This window comes from Lissotriton helveticus, chromosome 7 (genome assembly GCF_964261635.1).
Source record: "Lissotriton helveticus chromosome 7, aLisHel1.1, whole genome shotgun sequence".
Taxonomy (NCBI): Eukaryota; Metazoa; Chordata; class Amphibia; order Caudata; family Salamandridae; genus Lissotriton; species Lissotriton helveticus.
In genome coordinates this window covers 157,219,681-157,245,065 of record NC_136068.1, presented here as the reverse complement: position 1 = coordinate 157,245,065, position 25,385 = coordinate 157,219,681, and the positions used below count along the sequence as shown (strand labels likewise).

Genomic DNA, 25,385 nt, shown 5'->3' with positions numbered 1-25,385 from the left:
TGCCCCATCGCGCCTGTGTGTAAGCGTGACCACTCGTGAGGAGAGAGTGGAGGCGAATGGTGTCACCGAGTCTCCGGTGACAGCAGGAAATCCTCCCGTGTTGCGGGGTTGCTGGGTAAGTGACCCAGCCCATGTGGGAGGCACCAATCCCGAAGGAAGCTCCGGCTGCAGTGGCAATGACATCCAGCCCAAGTAAGGTGGAAAAGGGGGCTGACATTTGACTGGGGAACACCCGTGTGCCACAGAGGAGGGGTGGTTCTTTTTAGCCTGCCAGTACTTGGGTAATTGAGAGACACGAGGAGAGGAGACTGTGACTGAGGGCTAAGTGAACCAACAAAGAGAGGAAACAGTGAGACTAAAGGGGCAACTGCCCAGTAAAGTTGACTTGAACCGCTGTGAGGCTGACAAGAGTGGGGATTGTATTATAGTCCTGCATTCCCTTTCAGAGGCGGGAGGGGGGAGAGAAGCTCTGGGCCTGCTTGTTTAAGTGCATTAGGCTGTGATACATAAGCTGTGTTAAGCACTGTTCCTGACCTAGGAAATCCTGGAATATTCACCTGCTCGAGGGGAGAGAGTGTCACCCTTTGGGTGCCAAGGTGCCAACCTAAGTGTATGATACCTAAATGTTCGCAGAGTGTAAAGTAAAGAGGGTAACCAATCAACTGCAGAGAATGTCTAATGTAAAGTCAAAAGTACAGTAATAAGTTAGATAAGGAGGAGAGAAAAAGTTTACAAGATTAAGAAGTGTATTCCCTAATTTGCATTGTAAATGTGATACTGAAACAGCAAATGAGCCCAAGAAATAAGTAACTGACAACAAGAGAAAATATAAAGCTTTTTCTACTTTTATAAAAAAAAGTAAGGTGTAGTGTCATTTTTGGGATGGATGTGCACTGAGTTACTGAATGGGTGGAACGCAAACTTCACACAAATGCCCTGAGATGAGCCTTACTGCTTAGTGTCAAGCTACCCTAGGTGACTTGGTGACCCCAGGTCCAACAAAAGTTATTTGTGCATCTATGTTCAACTTAAGTGGAAATATGGTAAGATTTACAAGGGTACAGTTACATTAGGAATTCACAAAAAGTGAATTTATTATCTTAAATTGATTTATTCATATACATAATTACATTTGAGTGGAGTAATTTTACATTCAGGTAACTCGCCTGTTACGTGGATTCCATCCAAAGTTGGTGAACACCAGTAACATGTACGTTTAGAGGCGTTAATGTTTAATCACCAATTCCACCCCTGAGTACGGTCGGCGATTTACTCATTGTCACGGTGGAAGAAAATCCACTTACAGGGTAGAAACGAATAGGAAAATCCTTCAAAATTTGAGGGGTGCAGAGGAAGAGATTTCTTCATGTGAAAAATAAGCTAATTGAGAGAAAAATGTAAAATAGCTACAGCAAATGTCCCTTTAAAAACATATATACATGTTTAAATGCTTACGATTGGGAACACCCCTGTAAAGAAGAGACCTTTTCAACTTCCCAGGATTACTCCTGGTTTTTGTAAGAACAACAACAAATCATACATTTTCTTAACATATTGGGATTAAAATCATAATTTTTGGGGAGTGAAATGGGGAACTCAGCTTTCAACAATACAAAGCTTGTGGAAATGCATTATTGTTGAGTTTACGCTAGTTACAATGCACCCACAAATTCTAACACCCAAATACTTACTACTCTGTGGGGAACTAGGAACCAGAGAAATTCCAGAACATAAAGGATCCCTTTTTTGCTCAATATTGGTGGACTTTGAGAATCATTCCCATCTGCATGCACACTGGAATTCTATTTTACTCAGCGTCAACACGTACAGAGAGCAGGTTCTTCATGGTTATAACAAAGGCTGTGTAGGCAATCAGATAGTCCCAGAACTTCAGAATGTGCTTGACTGTCTTCAGAAGAAGATTGCCCCCGAAGAGCATGAAGTAGAAGCAGGCCATGAGATACCCCATGCACAGGATGTTGATGCGCGTCGTTCCCGTGATGAAAATCAGACACAGCACAAACCAGAAGTGAAAGCTGAACACAACTACTTTGGCCATGTCCAGGTAGGACCTGGTGGAGAGAAAGCAACAAAGGATGATCCGCTGTATGGATGGATTCAATGCTTGCATGATCAAAGAATAGAATGGTACATTAAAACAAGAATATGTAAACTAAATAAAAACATAAAAAATACAATGATTTATTGCACTTTTTGATGTAAAGGATCTGAATGGATATGCAACTAGAACAAGTTATGTCTTTCTAGTAATACCAAACTACATTGGTGTCCTACGTTGGACCAGTAGGGTTGGAGCCACATCAAACTTTGAGAATACTTATTAGTTAAATAAATTAGATCCATCATGATTCTATGTATGCAAAATAATCCAAAGCAAATATGAAAAATCTAACATGGATTTGCTCCAATGGATGATATGAGACATCCCTGCCCTACAGGCCTCAGGTTCTGCTATGAGAGTATAAATATAAATTCTTATTGCACAAGGCACAGGGTATTTACAAAAAGGAAAGCAATGAAAAACATTGCAAATAAATTCACCAAAAACGACAAAGTTAATATGGCAATTACTGAATACATTTCTTCACAAACTGCCTAAGGTAATGAGACAAAACGCAAAGTGTCCCATTCAGTTTCAGTTGCTTCTCTTCTAACTAGGATGTTAATGCAATGTACAAAAATCTAATTTATATGCCACAATCCTCTTATTTTCGTCACAACCTATAATGACGTATCAATTGCCCACAAAAGACAGGCCAGGTAATCAAAGTACAAGTGCCTTCGTGTACCACCTTATGAGGGCATCTGCAACTTAACTAAGGAGCCCAAGTCAGTTTACTATCTCCTTACTGTGGAATGAGGTCTCTGTAAAAGATGCTCGGACCATGAACGGCCAGCTCCATGGAGGCAGGTAAAAGGTAGTAGCTGGGACTGAGATTGGCTAAGAAGAGGGCCCTATGCTCCTTGATAACCTAGTACTTTGAGGAGGTGAATTCGTAGAATAGTACATCATTCAAATTACACACAAATAAATCCCACACACCCCCACTTCATCATACAGCTTTAAAAAGATCTCTGGTACAGCGCCACCCCAAGTGCATGCCCGTCGAGCATTGCAGCACCGGCCCGGCGAGGAGCTTGCCCAATGATGAAGCATGACACCTTTTGGGTGTGTGAGGGCACTTGTTCCTTTTAGAGTATTAACTCTAAAAAACCTGGAACGCTTATGTCCCTTTTGTCTTGTCCACCTAGAGGAACTGCACTCCTTTGTATATTTCCCTTTTGTCTTGTCTACCTAGAGGAACTGCATTCCTTTGTATATGTCCCTTTTGTTTTGTCTACCTAGAGGAACTGCACTCTCCTTTGTATATTAATAAATTCTTCCAGACTCAGTCAGATCACGTCTTGTCAGTGCCGTGGGCAGCTGAGAGCCCATGCAGGAAAGGATCCATGAGGGTGTGGCAGTATGTGAAGAGCTGCAGCTTGTGTGCCGGTTATTGCTTGTTACTGCTGTGCTTGGATGCGTGGCTGTTTGCATTCCACCATGGCCCCCACAGTTTTCGGAGGGTTTGGATTGGTGAAAGGCTAAAGAACTAATGAAGCCTTAGTAGCCATCGGATACAATCGATCAGCTTTGCACCCTATTCTCTGATGTATCTGCATTGTCTGGTTTTGTTTCATGTGGACTTCTTGTATTTATATAAACTGTATAACTTCCTATCAAACAGGGTGGGCTTGGTGAGTGCCATTCAAACATCAACCATTGCTTTTTCCTATGGGTTATTGTTAAGAAGTCCCTTCAACTGAATCACAGGCTGTGCTGCTCTTTCATTGATTTCTGCATGCCCTTTGACACAGTTAAAGAGGTCATTTGTGGAAGAAAATTAGAGCATGTCCAGTATCATTAATCAAGGCATTAACATACATCAAACTGTGCACAGGTAAATTATATTGAAGTGGTCATCTCTCTAGGAAAATTGTAACACTGAATGATCTAAGCCAACGCTACTTCTTGGCAACCTTCTCATTCATTCCATATGTGTCAAGCCTGTCATCTGCTTTGGAAATAAGCAATTCATTTTCACCTAAATGGGCTCCTTCCACATCCATTGCTTCCTATATGCTGAAGATCTGATTCTCTTAGATTGAACAGCAATAGGCCTTCAGAGAAAGGTTGATGCCTTGTCAACAAATTATAAGGAGAGCTTTCTAAGCATACATTTAAAGACAAGTAAGATAATGATTTTTGGCAAAAAAGTCCACAACAACTTCCAATGGTCATTCAATGTTACCAGACTAGACGTAGTACAGTTCTAAATGACTGTCTAGGGTTCCTTTTTACCAACAATTTGAAATAGGGAGAACACATGAGGGCTGTAATGATAAGAGTTTTATTACAAGCTGGTCTCTCGTGAAGTTTAATCACACTTATGGAGGTTTTCATTGACATCACTCTTAAAAGCATATATGAGCAAAATCTTATACCTGGATTCATGCATTATTTGGGAGCCTGACGAGAGTGCTTCACTGAACGCATATTTAACGTGCCAAATAAAACCAGGGTTCAAATTGAGAATTAAACATAATGTGATGGTATTGCATGGCAGGTATCTGTCGTTTAATATTTTTTTAAAAGCTATCCTTATATGGAAATCATAAAATTATCACAAACTTGTTGGGAAGAAATTCAGGTGAGTTTTTTTGGTTCAATGGATCAATAATGGCAAAACTAGCCATAGCCACTCGGGACTGTAGGAATTTGGGCTCTATTCCCCCAACAAATGTAGCTTGAGAACATCCTCTCAGCAACTGTTCCCAAGTCTAGACATGAATTTTCCATCCAAGAAACCATCAATAATGTTTTCTCTTAGTACACTAGGTAGGCCTGACCTTCTTCCTTATATCTACAAGAGTCAAAGGTGTGCTTAGAAATTCTTAAGATCTGTCTTGGCAGTTATCCAATAGTTTTTTAAAACACAAATTTTATATGAGGGTCGAGGAAATAAATTGTGTTTGCTTGCGTTTTTAAATACTAAATGGTCAATATGTCATGTTCTTATTGACCGTCCCTTTCATTTTATCACCCTTAAAAACTTTTTTAAGCCTGTTTTTTCTTAAATACCACGTACAGTCAAGACAAGAGGCAATTGCATTTTTAGGAATATGTACTTTTTTGACGTTGTTGTGGGCATTGCACAATTTTTAAAAGCTGTTAATTATAGATGCACTGTTTGATCATAGTTTTATGTATAAAAATAATTTGCACTGTAGACCTCCACCTTATATTGCTTTATATATCTGCTTTATATATCACCCTGCATAAAATGGATTGTATTTAGTTATGCTTTATGGGCGAATGTCCCTGTCAACATATATGAACTACTACTTGGGGGTTAATATAAACAGTGATAGCATGGGAGACTACATACTGATGTTCTGAACATACTTCTGGTATACTAAATTGTGCTGGACTCTGACTCTGAAGATAGCCACTCTCACCCTGCTATAAAAGAAATCTAGCTTACAAACTTCCCATCCACCTTTTTCTCAGAGTCTAACCTACCCTTCCAGCTAACAACTTAGACAGTAGATAGTCATTACTACACTTTACAAAAAAAGATATTTGAGGTTCTGGGCACATCATGTAGCAGACGCTGCTGTTTTAGATGCATGCAAGAAAATGTTCCCAAAGCAATGATTGAAAGACAGCTACCACGTCAGATGCTTCAAGTTCTTTTGGTTGTTTTACACACAGTGGACTATATCACCGTCTTGATCAGGATGAAGAAATGGTCTGGCTCAAACAGAATTGCCATGGCTACAACCTTCAATGTCCGACTGTTTTTGATGGGCATTACAAAGTGCCCACTCCTCTTTCAAGAATGTATGTATTCACACGCATATGTCATACAGGCTCGTCTCTATCAACATTGTGTTTTATACATACACAGCTGGGAAATAAAGTCTTACACTGTCAGTTATAATATACATGTTTATGAGGTATAGCTTTGGTCAAGCTGATTTGGGGAGTTCACTGGTGCAGAGGCTGAGATGTGTCCTAGAAGATATTGACATTTGAATGAATGTAATGTGTTTACACTCATGATGCCAAAGCTGAGATTTTAGCACTTGAAGATGATAATGTGGGCAATATTCCATTAGACCACTCTGTTTAGGGCGTCGCCTGGAAGCACTGCCTAAAGAATACAATCTGTGGGTATTTGTCAAACTCCTCACCTTTGACCAATAAAATTACCACTTGGAAATATCTGGTGTTTGCAGAACCCCAGGGTTGGCAATTCCAGCTCCAATACAGTCTGATACACTGCTGTAGAAAATGCAGACAAAGCCAGAAACCCAAAGACCCATCTGATCTTCTGGGAACTGATCTAAGAACTTCTTCATAGCATCTTGCATGCTTTCCTCTCACAGACCAGAGGATTCTCATATCCAGGCTCTAAAGAAGCCAGTGCAAAATTTAGCACTCTAAAAAGCTGAAATAAAACAATATGATCCTGCATTTACCAAAACAGATCGTGGCCAAAGCATTAAAGCATAATGGTACCAAATCAAGATCAACCTAGCATAAAAAATAAATTCAGGAACTTCCCAAATAAAATAAGCAAAGATGCAACTAGAAACAAAGGCTGATCTAGGTCAAAACCAGCACAAATAAAAGTAGCCATTCACAGATTGGCCTGCCTTTTCGCACCGGCTGAATGCCGATAACATAGCGTCCATGTCGACGACATGGCATTCCCCATGGTGAGATCATCAGTCACTCTTAAGACCGACATGCTCAAGTGATCAGAATGTCTACATGGCCTCTATCCTGTTAAACACTCCATGTGGAAAAATATCTACAGTTTTATCATATCTATCAATTTCTGCCAAATTACTAACAAGGTAACATTGAATATTACAACATAAATCTTGGACTGGGCTGCTAGTAGAAAATCTGCTTTTATAGAACTATGGTAAAGCAGTCAGGCAAATAGTCAATTGGACACAGTATATTTGCACCAGCTTCTTAAATAATGTTAAACTCAGACAAAGATCATCGCTTCCTTACATGTGGCAGAACAGAACTTGACTTACCGGCAATGGATAAAGTTAGGTACTGGGTTGTATTGGCTGATGTCTCGAGTGTCCAGATCTCGACTAATCTCAATATTATCTCCTGCCAGCATCCTTACACATGTTTTATTCTCTTCTTCAAAGACTTGCCATTGCAGAGAGGCAAGAAGCAGGAGACTATAGTCATCTGAAAAGTAAAAAAAGAGCAAGACATGCTGGTTTGGCCAAAATGTGAAATCTTATGACATTTGGGTCTGCACACATTTAGCACTGAATTTAAAGATTTTACATAATTTAATGTGCTTCATAAGATGACTTGTGCAAAATGTGTACTTTGATTGGTCATACTATGCAGTGCAATGACTCGTTGCATGATTAGTGCTGCACAAGGCACCAACTAACACAAAAAGGTTTAACAGTGCTGGGTGACATCATCAAGTTGAAATAGTGGCTGAATAATTTAAAATAATCTTATTTTACTAACCTAAATTGTGAATGTGATCTTCCTTGGATAATCAGTAAATGTGATAATGTGCATCAAATTGTATGGTACAGCATTTCAACTGTAGGAGATAATTCTCACCTTGGGACACATGGTATTTGGGGCACAATTCTCTGGCAGTAATTCAGAAGCACTAGTACTTGTTTAGTCTGAGTTACCATCACGCTTTGAAGTGTCTGCATGAATCCCTGTTGAGGTCAGTTCTTAACAAAAAAAAACAATTAATGCAGGAAGCATCCCAGCAAGCATGGGGTCTGCCAACACCTATTCACATCGACCTCTGCAGCTAAACATTGCTTTGAATGTTACTTTCTCATCTTCACCCCATCTTGAATGGTCTGTTAAGGTATAAGAATGTCTTGGATTTTAAAATATCCTTTAATGAGGTTTATTCAATTAAAGTTAAAGCCACTCATGATAGTAAGGATTTTTTTAGATTGAATCTTACTGCAGAGTACTCCGCAGATATTTAGCAATAAGTAAACATCAGTAGGACTTTACTTTTTTTGAGGACCAACTATCAAAATGACACCTAAACGAAGTACAGCTCTATCATAAGCGTTATCTTCATATAGTTTAGATTTATAGTAATCATGTAGTCACTAAGCCTTTTTTATTAATGTTTGTAAGCTGAAGTTGGTAGGATAAAAAAAAAAACAATGCTCAGCACAAAGCACTGTTGGTAAATGTTGTGTCTTAAATTAGGGTGGAAAACTATCATCAAAGCCGATGGGAGATCTGCCAGATACAAAATAAATGTCAAAGAACGCATACCCACTGAAGGGGGGGTATTCGTTTGAATCCTGCCTCTTTGAGTACTGTCCATAGGGTTAATGAACACAAATAAATTACAACTTTCTGCATACAATTCCATCATCCACTCGATTGCACAGTGCAAGAAGTTTACACCATAGCAGTTACAGACCAACGCCTCTGTGCCTCATAGGCACTTGGGGTAAATAATCAAAACTGTGTACTGATCCTGTGTGAAATAGCCAGCGCTAAAATCCACTCCATCCACAGGGAGAATGTCTTTGTTTTAGCCTGTTGGGGCAAAATGAACTCAATAAAGGCAATCTTCCGGCAGCCACATATTAAAATATGAAATAAGGTAGGAGACGCTGGCATCGCATCAGATTGATATTTTAAGAAATCTGTATTGATATGACACTCTTCCACAAGTATGCCACTAAACTTCCATAAAGAAAGGTATAATAAAGTGGGGCGGAAAAGCCACCCAACATTTCTGCACAATTTATAAAAGCGAATTTTAAGACCCATTGTCCTGATGAGTTGAATCCACATATTACTTTCTTTACCACGCAATACAATTTGTGTTTCAGTCTTTTAGTTTAATGATGTAACCAGAAACGGATGGCACAAGCAACTTTGTGTGAAGAAACAATTCTAAGTGAAAAAAGAGGGGTGTTAGATGAAGTTAGAAGCCCATTAAACTGAGTTTAATATCACTTAGATTTGTTTATTTAATTTCTTTAATTTTTCTCTCAGTGGTGTCCAGTTATTGGTCCTGAGGAGAACCCAGAATTGTAGGATTCGAAAGGCGTCCACACTTTCACACTAGGGAGTTGCTAAAAGAGACTATGGAATACAGAGATCCCTCGTGCAAATAAGGGTCCCTGTCTTTGGTCCAGAAAAACATGGTGCCCCAACCCTTTGTGAATTTTCACTTTAAGAGTATGGACAACTGAGACAAAAAAGTTACTCCTTGAGTAATGAATTGAGAACTGGTACATTTGAATTAATTTCTAACTCACAGATGTTGTTTTTAATTTCTGTATATGTTTTGTGATATAATCATTAACTAATTTCTGTACCTGTTTTGTGATATAAGCATTGATTAACATGTTGGATTTTGAGATGTATTTAGACTGACTATGGGTATAGTGTTCCAAAGTATATGATTTAATGCGTCAAAAACATTCTAAATTAGGTTGAATTCATAATACACAATACAATGTGGTCATGCTAATTGAATTTCGTGATCATAGAGAGAAATGGAATGTGTTGATAAATTAAGTCAGATAAGGTGTATTTTGTTCATTTTTAACTTTCTAAAATAGGCATTTTCAGAATTGCAATTTAAAATCCGACTTGACCATAAGTTGTGAATTTAAATTGTTATTCCAGAGACACCAGACATGGAGGTCTGATCTCTTCCCAACTGGAAATTACACTTACAAAATGTAATAAGGTACACTCAATGTTATCCTATGGGAACGATAGGCCTTGTAGTAGTGAAAAACGAGTTTAAGAGCTGGCAGCCTGTGCAGGGTTAGGACTTTCCCTTGCCAGGTGGGATCCCAAATCAGACAGAGACTGCCTTCAGATTGTTAGTTGTTTATTTTAAGGATGGGGTGATCACTTGATTTACTTAAGGGCCTTGGGGACACACTTGGACGGATCGACAGTTGTGCTTTTATGTGTCTGCTCTGCGTAGTGGGGTTGGGAAGGATTTTGTTTTGTAAATTCGTCAATGATGTGTTGGATTGTACTATATAAACAGTTAGTTAGGTTACACAATCATAGAAGAGATGTGAAGAACTGTGACACTGGTGGGAGACCAATGTGGGAAGGGAAGACGAAGTGTGGGAACCTCTGGAGGACCCACGCATAGTGAAAACATCTACATTATGCAGAGTACATTAATGAATTTGAATGTCTTTACAGCTGCCCTAAGAGATGCACTCTTATCTCCGAAGGTATAAGGTTCAGATTGATATGCTCCAGGAAACACACTTTTTTGAAGGAAGGTAGGGAGATAAATGGGCTAAAAGAGTGGAGCAGCACGTTTGCTGCTACATATTCAAACTATGCTAGAGGGGTAATTACTTGGGTAGCTGTGGGGACTCCTTTCAAACCCTGTGATGTCATGCCAGGCCCATGATTGAACGTCTAGAGGGCTTTGAAACCAACCTGAAAATTGTTTGTGCCCCTAACATAGATGATAAAATATTTTCCCTGACATAGATTTTAAAAAACAGCCTGGTACATAAACAGTAGGGTAATATGGACATGCTGATTCTAATTGTGTGTCCAACTGGCGGCTGGACAAGCTTCTCCCAGGGCCGGGTATGAAATGGGGTATGGAAAAGACCCTAAATGAAGTTGTTTCTAACTCTGACATAGTAAGTATTTAGCATATTCAACCAGATAAGAGTTATTCTTATTATTCAAGTGTGTATAGGGCACACAGTAAATTAGAGTATGTGCTGAGACACAGGGACATTATAGCAATAATCTGGCATACCTGAACTGGTTTCTGTCAGACCACGCACCCTTAATCCTTACACTGAAGGCCGGACGGGCAAGAACTCGCACACTGCTGTGGACAATGCATGCAGAGGTTCTGACCGATGGGGCCTTTGTGGGCCTACCTGGAAGTAATATACCACCGTCATTTTTAACATATTCAGGAATACACTCAGCATAGAGCAATGGAGTGGGAAACCTATAAAGTTACTCTTAGAGGGAAGTGTATGACCCAGGTATTTGGGGTTAAACAGCAGTTGGAATGTGCACTTAAAACACAAATACTGACGTTAAGAAGTGAAGGACATTCAGAAATGGTTCAAGGCACAGTATTAATGAGGAGTGTGGAGAATATTTGAAGGTCAAATTTTCATATATTTCACATGTCCCCCATGAACATCTGAGGGGTATTTGCTGGAGGTGAACTGCTGTTCCCTTGAGATTCGCAGCAGCTGCTTTTGGAGGCTCAAGTTGGGATGGAGGAGCTGCAGGAGGCTTTGCAGAGTAGTACTTCACACTTAAGAGTCTGCCAGGAGTGGCATGACAGGCCCAGGGTAGGAAAGAACTGGCGCCAGCCTGGAAGGCAGGGCTGCCCCCATGATCAGGAAGTAATGACCTACTCCCTGCTGATCGGCCACTTTAAAGGCTGTTTGTCTCACCCCTGGCAGGATGCAGGGGGAGAGAGAGGGCAAGTAAACACTCACTGCCTTGCTGGAATCCCCTGTGGTAGTAGCATAGCAAGGGTGTCATTGACCCTGGTGTAAGTAAGGAAAATGCCTATTTGACTTTTGTTGGTATAGTATAATACAGCATTGTCGGAGTTAAAAGGGCGCCTCAGGGCTCTATGGCCTGGTGCCACTGTACCTGCTGCACCAATAAATGATATGCCCCTCCAATGTGGGAATGCAGAAAGGTGGTGCTAATACCCAATACCTGCCCCAACAGCAGGTGCAGAGGGGACAACTTGTAGAGCACAAATAGTATTATGGCATGAAGTAGCATGTTTATTTTGTCACAGCTGCTGCTACACACAACTTACAAGCGAGACCATTGGAGCCACAAGCTCAGTCTTCAGCCTAGCTGGATAGGGAGAGCCAAGCAACCCCACCCATACAATGAGATAAGATGACAAGGCGAAGGGGAGAATGACAGAAAATATGAGGCAAGGGATATAATATCAGCATTGAACGTTCACCTCTGAGGGCAAGCACAGAGAAGGAGTGGTAGGGCCACAGAAAAGCTGTGTTCGAAGTGAAGTTGAGTAAAGTGTGGCCCACTATGTGCGAAAGGCCATCCAGGGCACCTGATTGACTGAAACAAAGCTACCGGACGTGGACATCCACTCGGCATACCTGATTACCTCAAGGCAAATAAAACAGGGCATATGTTTATGGGTGACTGTTGAAGCACAGCCACCGGAAGTGAAGGCTCACCTTTGTACCTGTCTGACTGAAGCAAGACTACTGGACGTTGGCGCCACCCAGCAAGCCTAATAGACTGAAGTTAGCTAAGCATGTCTGGTGTACATTTGTAACCATTGAAGCACAGCCATCGGAGGTGAAGAGTAACTCAGTGTGCCTGATCGAATGAAGCATGTCTACTGGTTGTGAACAACCACCCAGCATGCCTAAGTAACTGAAGGTGTATGAAATGTGTCTGTGTCAAGACTATGACCACAGTTTCTGCTTGGTTTGTCATGGCTACCATACGGTCACAAGCCCACGGCCAACTGGTATCCCTGATTTAACAAAATGTTTGATGGCACTGGTACAGTGGTCAGCCAACAGAGATGAGGGTACCCGTCAAGGAATGTTGATGGGAAGCAAATAGTTGAAGCTGGCTTTTATTTAAATACAAAAGAAAAGTGAATTGAGAGGATCACTTGTAAGTGAAAACATCTGTTAGACCTGACATACTTAATTGGTAGTCTTCCACTTCTAATTGGTTTGCCTTCACCCCTCCTATTTTGCTGAAATTGTTGGCTTAAGGACTCTGTGCACTTTACCACTACTAACGAGTGCTTATGTGCTTTGCTCTCTCCTTTAAACATAGTAAAATTGGCTTAGACCCAATTGGCACATTTAATTTACTCCCTTGTAAAGTGGTACTACAGGTACCCAGGGTCTGTAAATTAAATGCTTCCAGCTGGCCTGCAGCATGTATTTAGCCACCCACTTAAGTAGTCCTTTAAAAACAGCTCAGGTCTGCCATTAAATTTGTGTGTGCAGTTTTAAACTGCCATTTTTATTGTAGGGTGGAGTACTGTTATTGTGATGATTGGCATTTAAACTGTTACAGGGTGTTTTCAGTCCTCTTGAGAATTTCATTGTATTTGGGTATTACAGACGCTAAGAGACTAACAGTTTATAGGCTGCTCTCAGATGACTGGCTGACAGCCCCCGTAGTAACAATTGCTACCTTAAACATGCCACTAAATACTGTGACACGACAAAGATGGGCTGGCTGGTAGACCTATGGATATTTACCCTTTATTCACACTACCATCTGCCTGTGTGCTACTTCCTATCACCTCTGAAGTACCATTTATCTTCTTCCTATTTCCCCTACTGTTATTCTGGGACTAGGATAGCCATACATCACTGAATCATAGCATACAGCATCACACATTACTACTGCGCAGGGCCTAAAAATACTGCTTTTATATTTCATTTGTATTCCTGAACTGTATGAAGATTTTACCACTTCTGCTCTGTAAACTTGAATGCCTGCTCCCAACGGCTCGGCCCGAGGGGTCTTCAATTCTGTCTAGCCGCACCCTTCGGGCAGTAACAGGAACACAAGAGGACAGAAGGGGACAGAAACATCCTTCCTCCTTTCCTGTCGCCTTCTCTTCTGTTCTGTTCTGTTATGTTATGTTAATAGGAATTTATCAAGCGCACGGTCACCAGAGGTTTCATGGCGCTAATCGAATGAATGCTACTGCAAGAGGCCAGGTCAGCAGGGTTGCCCGAAGAGCCATGTTTTCAAGGCCCTTCTAAAGCCCAATAAATTGTCACAGTTCCTAATTGAGAGTGGAAATGAGTTCCAGAGTCTGGGTGCCAGGTAGGAGAACCTGCGTCCACCCTGCCTTTTAAGTTTGATAGTAGGAATAGAGGGGATGAAGGTGAGCAGATCGAAAGTTGCGCATAGGGACATGTTTGGTGATCAGGCTGTTAAGAAATTTAGGGCTATTACAATGCAATGTTTTAAAGACTATACAGCCTGTCTTAAAGGCGGTACATTGCACTATGGGCAGCCAATGTAGTTTTGACAGTAGGGCCTGGCCGATTGCCATCTCGGCTGTTTGTGAATCAGTCTCGCCGCCTGAATCTGGATCATTTGGAGGCGGTTAAGCAGGCCCTGAAGGAGGCCAGTGTAAAGAGAATTTGAAAAATCTAGGCGTGAGAGCACCAGAGCTATTACCACCTGGACCAGAGCTGAGTGGGACAGCAGATGCACGATTTTCCTGATTTTACGCAACTGAAAAAGACTGGTGGAGATCACGTTTCCCACGTGTCCGTTAAATGAATGATCGGAGTCAATAATCACCCCGAGACTTTTCACTGAAGGAGAAGGAGTGGTAGGTGGGCCTAATTCACATGGCCAGAAATGGGAACCCCAGCAGGTGGAGCTCTTCCCAGGCAGCACCAATTCCGTCTTGCCTGGGTTGAGTTTCAGCTGATTAAGATCCATCCAGCGCTGAATATGGAGCATTGTAGATTGGAATTCTGCAGCTGCATTGGGAGATTCGAAAGAAAAAACAAGCTGGAGGTCGTCCGCATAATTGAAGACAGTAGTTCTCATGGCTTTAAGTGAGTGAATCAGAGGCCTAATGTAGAGATTGAACAACAGTGGGGAAAGGGACGAACCCTGTGGGACCCCACAGGAAGTGGACAGATTAGAGGCAGTATAGTTCCCAAGGCGAACTGCTTGGGTTCTGCCAGTGAGGAAGGACTTTATCCACTTGAATGCCTGCCTGCTTGACACGGTACAGCAAGATGTTGTGGTTGACCGTGTCGAACGCAGCAGACAGGTCTGGAAGCACAAGTGCCTGCAGGGTCCCCCTGTCAGCATTAGCCCTCAAGGTCTCCATTCCCGCCAGAATGACTGACTCAGTAGAGTGAGCTGGGCGGAATCCGGCTTGATTAGGCTCGAGGTAATCAGATTTTTCAATGAAATTGGAAAGGCACCTAGCCACATGGGCCTCCAAGATTTTTGCTAGAAAGGGAAGGAGGGAAATAGGACGGTAATTGGAGGAATTCGAGGGGTCTGCTCCTGGTTTCTTTAGGAGAGGGACTAACGTAGCATTTTTGAAGGCTCTAGGTACTTCTCCCTTGCTAAGAGATTCGTTAATGAAAGGAAGAATACTGTGAGGTAGGGCCGAAAAAATATCCCTCAGGACAGAGGGACGGCAGCAGTCCTTGGGAGAGCCCGACTTAACTCGGGACATTAACTCAGATAAGGTGTTAGGACATATAGCTATGAATTGATTCATAGTGGATGAGTTAATAGGATTGTCATCTTCAGACTTGGTGGTGGGAATGCTGGCCCTAATGATTTTGATTTTTTCCACAAAGAAATTGTTCAATGAATTGCACAGCTTTTGGGTAGGGGCGTGACAAGGAGAGATTCTGTCATCACTGCTAAGGTCATTTACAATCCTGAAAAATTTTCTAGGTTTGTTGAGGGCAGTGAGTATCCTAGTAGAAAAATATGAGGCCTTAGCAGTCAGTAAGGCTTTCTTATAGTCCCTGCGGGCTGCTAGATAAAGCTGTCTATCTCCACTGACATAACAATGCCTTCATTTCCACTCTGACTGACGAAGCAAAAGTTTTTGAGTTTTAAGTTCACTTTAGAACCATTTGTGAGCAACAGAATGTCTGGCACGTGAAAATTTAATAAGCGGGGCATGAGTATCGCTGGCCGCCAATAGCCAGTCGGCAATATCTTTCTCCATGGAGTCGATATTAGAATTAGAATTAACGGTGGGGAGGGAGCTAGCTAGTGAATTAATAAATCCCTGGGTGTCAAGTGTTCTCCACTTTCTGGTCAACCCACCTGCCACCTTAGGAGTCTTTGCCCTGCCATTAAAGGTGGCTATAAATTCAATCAGATGGTGGTCAGACCATATACAGGGAGAGATAAGAGGTAGCGAGAGCTCTATGTTATGAGACCAAATTTGGTCAGGGTATGGCCCTTGATGTGGGTGGGGGCAGTGAGATGTTGGACCAAATTGATATTAGAGAGTAGTTCGGAGAGTTCTGCCGACTGAGACCCCCCACATACATCATTGAACCAATAATTCAGGTCCCCAATAAGTAGGACTCTGGCTGGTTCATGATGCGGTTAGCTATCTGTTCACTGAGGGAGAGGGGGAAGGAAGGCATGGACTGGGGGGGGCGGCAAATAAGCACCAGAGCCAGTGATCCCGAGTTAGTATCGAGATTAATGACAATGTTCTCAACTTCTGGCAGCACCAGAGAGGTTAGCATGGTGAACTTATGGCTTTTGTGTATGATGGTAGCAACTCCCCCACCCGTCTTCCCTGCAGGCCGGTTAGCCGATAGGATGTAATAGTCAGAGGGGAGTGACGCTAAGATGTCTGGTGTAGAGTCCGGCATGAGCCAAGTCTCAGAGAGCAGTAGAACATCTGGTTTGTATGATTGTAACAACATGAATATGTCCAATTGGTGCTTCACCAGGGAACAGGTGTTAAGATACAAAACCCGGAGAGAAGTCGAGTTCCCCGAGGTTAGGTAAGCAGTGGGGAAAGCAGAAGGTGTCATGGACGGGGGGATAGGATGGTCCACTTGTTCACGGAGAATACCATAGGCTTTGATGCGGTCCAGAACTTCATGCGCTAGTAGAGCTTCTGATTGCTCTAGTGATCTGAGTCCCAACGGGGAGTAAGTAATATTTTGGCCAGGGATCGTGGCCCCTGGGCCCGGTCAGGCGTGGATGGGCGCAGACGGGCTTGCCTTTGGCGCGCCCACTGCGCTTCCGCGTGCTGGTGTACATATATGCCCTGGCCCCGCCTCCACGCTCCACCCCGTACCGGCCGATTGGCTGAGGCCGCTGGGAGGGGATCAGCGAGTGCGTCAGCTCAAGGACAGAGAACAATTCCCAATTAAAATAGCAACGCGATTCGGGAGAGTTTAAAAACAGTTTTTTGAAACAAATAATCAGATTTACAGGCAGCGCTATCTGACGTGGTCCGCGCAGCAGCAGCAAACATACAATTGCTCTCTCCCCGCGCTACAGTCAGATTTAAATGCCCGGCCTCGCCTCCACGCTCCACCCCGTACCGGCCGATTGGCTGAGGCCGCTGGGAGGAGATCAGTGAGTGCGTCAGCTCAAGGACAGAGAACAATTCCCAATTAAAATAGCAACTTGATTCAGGTGAGTTTAAAAACAGTTTTTTTAAACAAATAATCAGATTTACAGGCAGTCTTGAATGTCCGCCCCCAACGGCTCCGCCCGAGGGGTCTTCAATTCTGTCTAGCCCCACCCTTCGGGGAGTAACAGGAACGCAATGGTGTCCATCCTTCCTCCTTTCCTGTCGCCTTCTCTTCTGTTCCTTGGGACGCCAGTACTGCCAGGCTACCAGCACCCAAGACATTTTCTCCCTTTCACACTTGTGAATGCCTTGGGGAACTAGTAGCAATTGCATTGTTTGTTGAATGATAGACGGCTTCCTCTGCGGCTTCCTCTGCTTCTAAAAAGCTGCAGGTTGGCTGAAGGTATGCGATAATGTTTGTCCTCCCATTGTGTCAATTGTCATAAAAACAACGCACCATTCCTTGTCCCTTTGCGTCCAGTATAACTGAACTGTCACTAACTCAAGTAGGGTCAGTGCTTGTAGACACCACAACTACATCACACCTGATCACTCATTATAGCATAGGTAACACTTTAAGTAAGAGTGATTTGAATAGTAGCCAGCCATCTCCACCGAAGGACTCCCCAGCATATCCCGTGCCCTCACGCCAAGGACTTGGTTCCATCCTTTTTATACACAAGTGGCATGATCAGACAGCTAAACAACAGGACTTGCAATTTCCGATTCACTGGACCTATGACTTTAATACATTTCATAACTGAGACAGATGCTGAAGTTGAAAGGAAATAAAATAAGGCCAAAAGCGTGGGAGTTATTTTGGGGTGGGATTTGGTTCTGAGAGATATGCGCGCAACAAGTGACGTGAAAAGCAAAGTGTATAAGGAATTGTTAAAGGTGAAGAAAGGAGTGTCACGTACTCAGGACACATGGGCAGCAACAGTATATCTCAGACCATAAAAGGTATCACACAGCTTAGTCCTTCTTTGATTTAATAAATATCCTATGCTTAACGTATTACATGCATAATGACGTTCTTTCCTTTTGTGGGTTGTATCAATAAAAGCTGTGAGAAACTTCCCCTCTTCAGACACTCAGTGGCTATGCAGACTATCTCCGTGCTGCACGTATTTGTCTTATCTTGTTAACCTATAATACATTCTATTCATCTTATGTGCTGACAGAGTGTTGGTATCATTTGTTTATTATTTGTTTTAGGCTTTTAGGCTTCTACATCATCAGTTGAGCTCCTCCTTGAAAAAAAAAAGAAATCTTTAAGTTTTGGACTTCGCAACAGTGAAGGGGCCCATTTGTGCAAAGATCTTGCTGTCCATGCTGACTGCCAATGTGAAGCTCTGGTGAACCCGACTCTTCGTGCTGCAGCGACTACCAACAATGACTGGTGACGACCGGCAATGGGAGATCTGCACTTAGTGCTACAGCATCCACAGCCTATGGTGATCACCAATGTGAATCTCTGGCAACAACCGTTCATGACGCCTGACAGGATCTTTACGTAACAGTGACGACTGTCCGTAATGCCTGGCCTGCTCTTTACGCTACTGCAAAGACCATCCGCGATGCTCTTCATGCTCCTTGTGGCCTCCTCCACTGTGAATGGAACTTTTTGTGCTGGACGTTAGAAGGAAAGTTTGTCAGCGTTTTCGTGTGGTTCCTATAAACCTACACAGGATCTGTGCGTTTAAACAACATAGACTGTGGGATCGGTGTCCAGACTGATTCCAGACGCTTCCACCAGGTATGTTTGCCTGTATACCAGCTAGCTTACAGTGCCACTAGAAACCCCTCTTACCAAGGAGAGAATAGTTCTTGGCAACTATCAAACATGACAACCCTGCCCCATCAAGGATCGTGGAAACAGTGCAATACTTTTTGCTCAGTCACTCGTGCTCACTTTGTCTCAGAGAGATACACCGAATAAACGTTGGGGACGTTTTCAATAAGATTTATTGAACCAGCCTCATTCTAGTGTAAAATAGGTGTGCTGAAACAACCATTAGACAGAAACAGATATAAATGATTATAAGCACCAACAGAGTAAAAGGATGGTAGATTTCGACCATAGTGCTAAAACGATGAACACAGGCAGGTATAAAAATACATGACAAAAAAATGCGTACTCCTACGATGCGACCCTAACTAGATGTACCTAAGTGTACCTAGCATGTATGTAGGTGTAAAGCCAAGAATCCCCCTAGGAAAAAGTCAACCCCATTACCTGAAGTGATAGACAGTGGGACCCCGTCTTGGTTTCGAGATGGACACCCTGCGAGGGATGTCAGACCACTGCGAGCTGGAGTGTCTGCATGCAGTAACCTCAGCGTCTTGCGTCAGTGTGTCAGCATGGAAGTCCTTTTTCTCCTCTCCATGTCTCAGCAAAGATATGGTGTTTATATACCCAAAGTGGTACCCTCAGGGGATCTACCTTCCTGTGTCATGTCAGACTTAGGATGACGGAAGTAATGACCCTTCTACATAGTTATTATGCAGGAGATGGTAGTCCTGTTGAGTTTCCAAGAATCCTCATTCATAATGGATGAGGCTAGTTTTCAGGGAAAACCCCACGTCCTGTTAGCAGTACTGTAACTAGGTAAAAGGTCAGTCAGTTGGTAACAGAGACAGTGAGAAGGATGCCACCGTAGCCTTGGGGGTGAGAGAGCGCAATTTAAGAAATTGTATAAGTGCATCATATTTACAAGCACGTTGTGTTAGTCTAGTATACATCACATAAGAGTGTCGACTTATAGAGTGACTATATATATATATATATATGAGTTTAATTAGAGTGATAGTACATATATCAGTATGAGAAGTTAATATGGAATATGTAGTGCTGTTAGAATGATGTTGAAATCCTGTGTTATGTGACCGTAAGGGAAATTGTAATTCTGCTAAACGTAGAAATGTGTAGGCCACATGGCAGTTCACAAAGAGTACATGAAGCTAATACATTTTCCTGATATGGGTTAATCATGCAAAGAATTACTGACTAATAGAACTGAAAAATGTTTAGACGTTTTATATAACTTTAGTATGCTATAAGTTAGAATACTGTTTAAGCTAAGAAATTAATTGTTTGCAGGATGCATAGGCCCGTTTCATGTAACCCTAATAGGCCTGAAAAGACAAAGTCATCTCCTTTGATCTGCATGTGTTCGTTAGAGAAATGTCATGCTAGGCACAACTGTGAAGCCTGTTGGACGTTTTACGACTTAGAAGATACAGTGGAGGTCGGAATCTGAGGCCCACAGTACGAATGTCTGTTGCAGGTGCGAGCAGAGGGCCTAATCAGGAAAGTGATGAATAGACTTTTGTTCAAGAGAGCCTGGCACAGGCCTGTAGGAGTCTTCAGGAATTTCCTGGGGGTACCGTCCTGCCGGAGAGAAGCCTGGGAAGCAAGGTCAACGTTAACGAAGGGTCCAGAGGAGTACCAGCATGGAATTTGCCGCCAGAACCGATACCACGTGAGGGGCGTTCCTATTGGAAATGTGATTTTGTATTAGGGACAGCACCCCTGGGTGGAGTTAGAGCAGAGGGTCTGAGGAGCCTAAGAGAGCGGATGGGTAGGCAGATAGGTGGACTGCAAGAGGTCGATTCACAAAGGAGACTAAGAGAAGTGTGTGATCTTCTTTGGAAGTCACCACTGCTGACACCTTTTTAGGTTAAGATTTTGTTAAGTAGGGATGTCACTTAGTCTAGTGTAGGGACAGTCTAACCTGTATTATTTTCCTTTTTGTAAATGACTCTCAGGTTGCAACTTGTAGCTATTCTTGCAACTCTCATGACATTTGAATTGCTCCTAATAATTTTCTTTTGTAGACTAAGAGCATTTAGAGAATTCCTGTTTATAGTGATACCTGTATACCTTTTGAACCTTATTCTGAGATGTTTGTATCTCCAGTTATTTTTGGTTTTACAATAAACTTTTAAACTTTTTCCTAGTAAGTGGTCTTTTAGAGTGGTTTAAGTTCTTAATTGATTGACCTAGTAGTGGATTTCCTTTTACTCAATGACAGGTACCAACGTTCCAGTCGACCGGAAATGGGGGTCTAGATCAATAACTGTGTTCTAGAAACCCCGCGTTAACAGATGGTAGCAGATGAGGATGGTTATCTTCTTGAGGAAGGTAATCTAGACTAGGTTAGTTTACCCCAAGGTCCCTAGAGCTCGAGAGGTGGCCTGCCGAAGAAGGTGCTGACGGCTCGAGAGAAAAGCAGCAGTATCGGACGATAGTGAGTATAACAAGGGTCATGCGTGGACAGATTGCGGTGTTTTGTGTTGTAATTGTATTGTAAATGTCATGCGGAGTTGAATGCCTGTAGTGTGAATGAGAGAGGGTTGTGAGCGCGCGCAACCTGGTAAAATCTTAAGTAAAGAGCTTAAGTGGTCCTGGTGTATCGAACACCCAGAGTAGTTGTCGACCATAGTACGGGGGTCATGAGGTACCATTGATCGCCCGCGGAACCGAGATAGGGGGAACGTATGAGTGTGTGTGTGGGCAACGGACGCAGGTCGAAAGTTGCCGTGTGCAAGTAACCTATCAGAGAAGGCGATTGTCTGGACGTACACGGAAAGACATTTCGTCGGTTAAGGCGACAACTACAGTTAGACTGTGGACGTACAGTCAAGGAAAGTGATCGCTTGGTCGGAAGTAATCATTTTTCAAAGTATGAATGGGACGCGTGCATGACCGGGAGACGAGAGGAGAAAGGAGGGGAACTGCTGCGAAAGGGGGAGAGTGACGTCGGTAGGAGCCGCGCTGTGATAGGGCGGTTGGTGTGACGTCGGCGAGGAGCCGCGCAGGGATAGGCCAGTTAGCGAAAACAGCGCTGTGATTGGTGAATTGTCATCAGGAAATAAACAAACGCGGAGAAAATAGGAATTTTGTAGATTTAAACATGAAGTGTTTTAAATGTTTGAGAGAGATTTTTAAGAGAAAGAGAAGGGAGTCATATTACGGGGAAGAGGCCCCGCCGGAGGGTACGCCAGCTCATTATATGGCAACGAATGTTGGATTGCATACTATACTGTGGCTTGATGCTTGGAGTAAGATTACAGAAGGGAACGAGGAACTGACTTTCCCGAACTACGGAACGTTTAGGCTAGAAGTGTTGCATCAGCTAAAAGCAGTCATGTCCTCATCGAGACCTTTGCCTAGACCAACACAGTTCGAGGCTCTTAATGCATGGATCAGGGCGGCGCACGACAGGAACCAGAACAGACGCCAAGAAATGGTACGGCAATCAGTAAAGGCAGTGCAGGATGCTAAATGGGTTGAGGAAGCCAAGAAGTGGAGGGTACAGGTGATTGAGGTAGAGAAGTTGTACCCCATGAGGGAGGTTACAGGAGGAAAGAAACCCATGGAAGAGGATGATGAGAGTGAGTCGGAGGACGGCTTAATAAATAGGTTGTTGATGGACAGACCGCCTCCAGACAATAGAGAGACAGAAGGTGCGGGGCTCCCAAAGGAAGATAGGGTTGGCATAGAAGGGTATAGGCCACTCCCTATAGCGGATTGGGTGCCTACCAAGGATGAAGGGTCGCCCCAATATGGTGCTGTACAGAGTGTAGTCGGAAGGTTTGTGGTGCAGAAGACGCCAGCAACAGAGAGGGCTGAGTCTCATGGATTGCCAGATGCTCTTCAAGTACCTGTTACAATAGGTCCTATAGTGTCGATTTACAACCCAGAGAATGGGAGAGAGGAAGAGCAGGTACGGCTAGACAGAGGAAGGGTTGAGATGGAAAGGAGGAATAACACAACAAATGCCTGGAAGAAATTGCCAGGACCAGTAACGTGGAACACCCCATTGGATTCAGCAGTGGGTCCCGTAATAGATCAGGGGGGTCAAAGAGGACCGATGGACCTGAGGGGACCACGGCCGAAAACCTATACAGAGCTAAGAGCAGACTTGAGAGAATGGGATGGGTCTACAGAAACACCAAGCAACAAATCAAGAGCAGAAGCTGAAAGGGGAAGTCGAGGCAACGGGACAGTATCTCACTGTGGGGCAAGCGAAAGCAGTCAAGAGTATGAGGGTCAAAGTCAGGAGAATAGAGGACTTATACGTCATATTGACGGGGGAAATGGCCAGGAGCAAAGGAACAGAAGTGCGGAGTGTGAAGAGATGTCTCGTCTCTTGGAAAAAGGTGGAGACCAAATGGTACTGGAGTATAGGGAAAGGTTTAGGTGCACTCACCACGCGCCCAATGAGAATATACAGCACTGGAGTCGTGGGAACAGTGAAGGGTCTTGCAATACGTCGAGTGCTCAGAGACCTCAGGCAAATGGGGAAGAAATGGGGAAAAATGGGATGTCTTGCCAACCACCTAGAGAAACCAGGCAGGATGGGGGATGTGGGACTACGAGAGGCAATGGAGTGTTTCATCATCCACCCAGAGGGGACGGAATGGCATGGGACCTGGAGAGGTGGGAGCATGGGAGGACTCCCCATAACTCGCCTGAACCTAGACGTAGGACTAGGAGCTGGGATGGGAGAGAGGTGAATGGACCCCCTACAGTTAGTGTACTGAAAGCTGCAATGAAGACCAAAAGACTCGATGTCACTAGCTTAAAATCTGATTTGGATGAGATCATAGATGGCACCCTACCCTTAGAAAGGATTGACTCATACGAACAAGATGAATTGTTGTTTATAGCAAAAGATGTTACTCGAAAAGCAAGAGCGACTCATGAGAAACTGTCTGAACTGGCAGACAAGTATATGGTAGATTTGTCCAGAACAAAGACACTACAGAGTAACCATAGGTTACAATATACAGATCAGGACTTAGATGAAAAGAGGACTACTGGATTGAAAACACACATAAGGGAACTGATAGCAGGAATAAGAACGTGGAGAGATCTGGACAAATGGGAGGAGAGGTGGTCCAAAAGGGGTACTGTTAGACGGAGCACGAGTGTGCTGACTCTGGAGGGAAGGCTAATGCAGATGGAGGCATTTCCGTTGCGAGAAGTATCAAATGGGAATTATGTACATGTACCCTGGAGTAGGGGAGATTTGGCCGCATTTACAAACTCATTTCCAAAATTAAGGGATAATCCTGTTGAGTGGTATAAGCAGGTAGAGAGGTTCGTTAAAATCTCCAAAGTATTGTGGATTGATTTGAACACCTTGTTTGACATTGTGGTCCCATCTGATTTGTGGACGGCATGCAAGACTAGTGTCGAATGGCCAACTGCAGAACCAGCAAGGGATGCTCTTACTAATGGACCGTCAGAAAGTGTGATGTTAAAATACGAAAGGGTGATTACATGGTTGAAGGATAAGGTGCCACCGCAGGACATAGACTGGGTAAAGATAGACAGAACAAGACAAGAACCCAAAGAGACAGTTCATGAATATTATGAACGATTGCTGAAAACGTTCAGACAATATAGTGGGCTAGATGTAATGGATCCCAAGGATATAGGACAGTTTGTGTCGAAGTTCGTTTTGGGGCTAAGACCTGATATTTGTCTAATGATTCAGCAACATTTAATTTGTTGGCAAAACAAACCGTTGGATGAAATTTTGAGGTATGCAAGATACTGTAGCGATGAGATAGATTCTAAGGCAAAGAAATTGAAGGAGAAGCTTAAGGTGGTGCAGATGCAGTCGGCGGGGAAAGGCGGACAGCAGAAACAGGGCATGGGGACAATAGTACGGAAATCGAATGGACAGAATAAGGACAATGAGGAAAGCCCGAGACCTAGAATAGACTTTGCCACATTGAAGAAAACGACAAAGTGCCACCAGTGTCACCAGGTGGGGCATTGGAGACGTGAGTGTCCCTATAACCCTGAAACAGGAGAACTAGAAACAGAGGAGGAAGTTCAAGAGGTCCCAGTTCAAGGGGCGACAGTTTCAAAGAGCAAGGTGGCCAAAGGAGGGACTTCGGCTCCACGAGCTCAGTTCCCGCAGCCACCAAAGATTGCGACTGGGGGAAAAGTTTATAGACAAATGCCTCTCTTTCTAGATGAAGAAAAGGGTTACTACATCGACCCATTGACAGGACAACATGTGAGCAAAGAAGAGGACTGTACCCTCGGGCAGTTCTAGAGGTGGATCAAAGAGGACCGTTTGTTGAGGCTGAAATAGCAGGGTGTCCTACGACATTTTTGGTGGATACGGGAGCTACTCGATCAACCTTGAGATC

The 25,385-nt window shown here is 43.3% G+C and overlaps 1 protein-coding gene across 1 annotated transcript in view; it reads right to left on the bottom strand.

The window, feature by feature from the left end:
* LOC144768973 (piezo-type mechanosensitive ion channel component 2-like) overlaps positions 1 to 25,385 on the bottom strand; it is a 700,333-nt gene that overhangs the window by 277,555 nt on the left and 397,393 nt on the right. Inside the window, exons 26-27 of the mRNA XM_078652965.1 lie at positions 7,120 to 7,285; positions 1,829 to 2,072 (exon numbers count right to left, since the gene is read on the bottom strand). Coding sequence (XP_078509091.1) covers positions 1,829 to 2,072; positions 7,120 to 7,285 — 410 coding nt within the window. The remainder of the gene's footprint in view (positions 1 to 1,828; positions 2,073 to 7,119; positions 7,286 to 25,385) is intronic.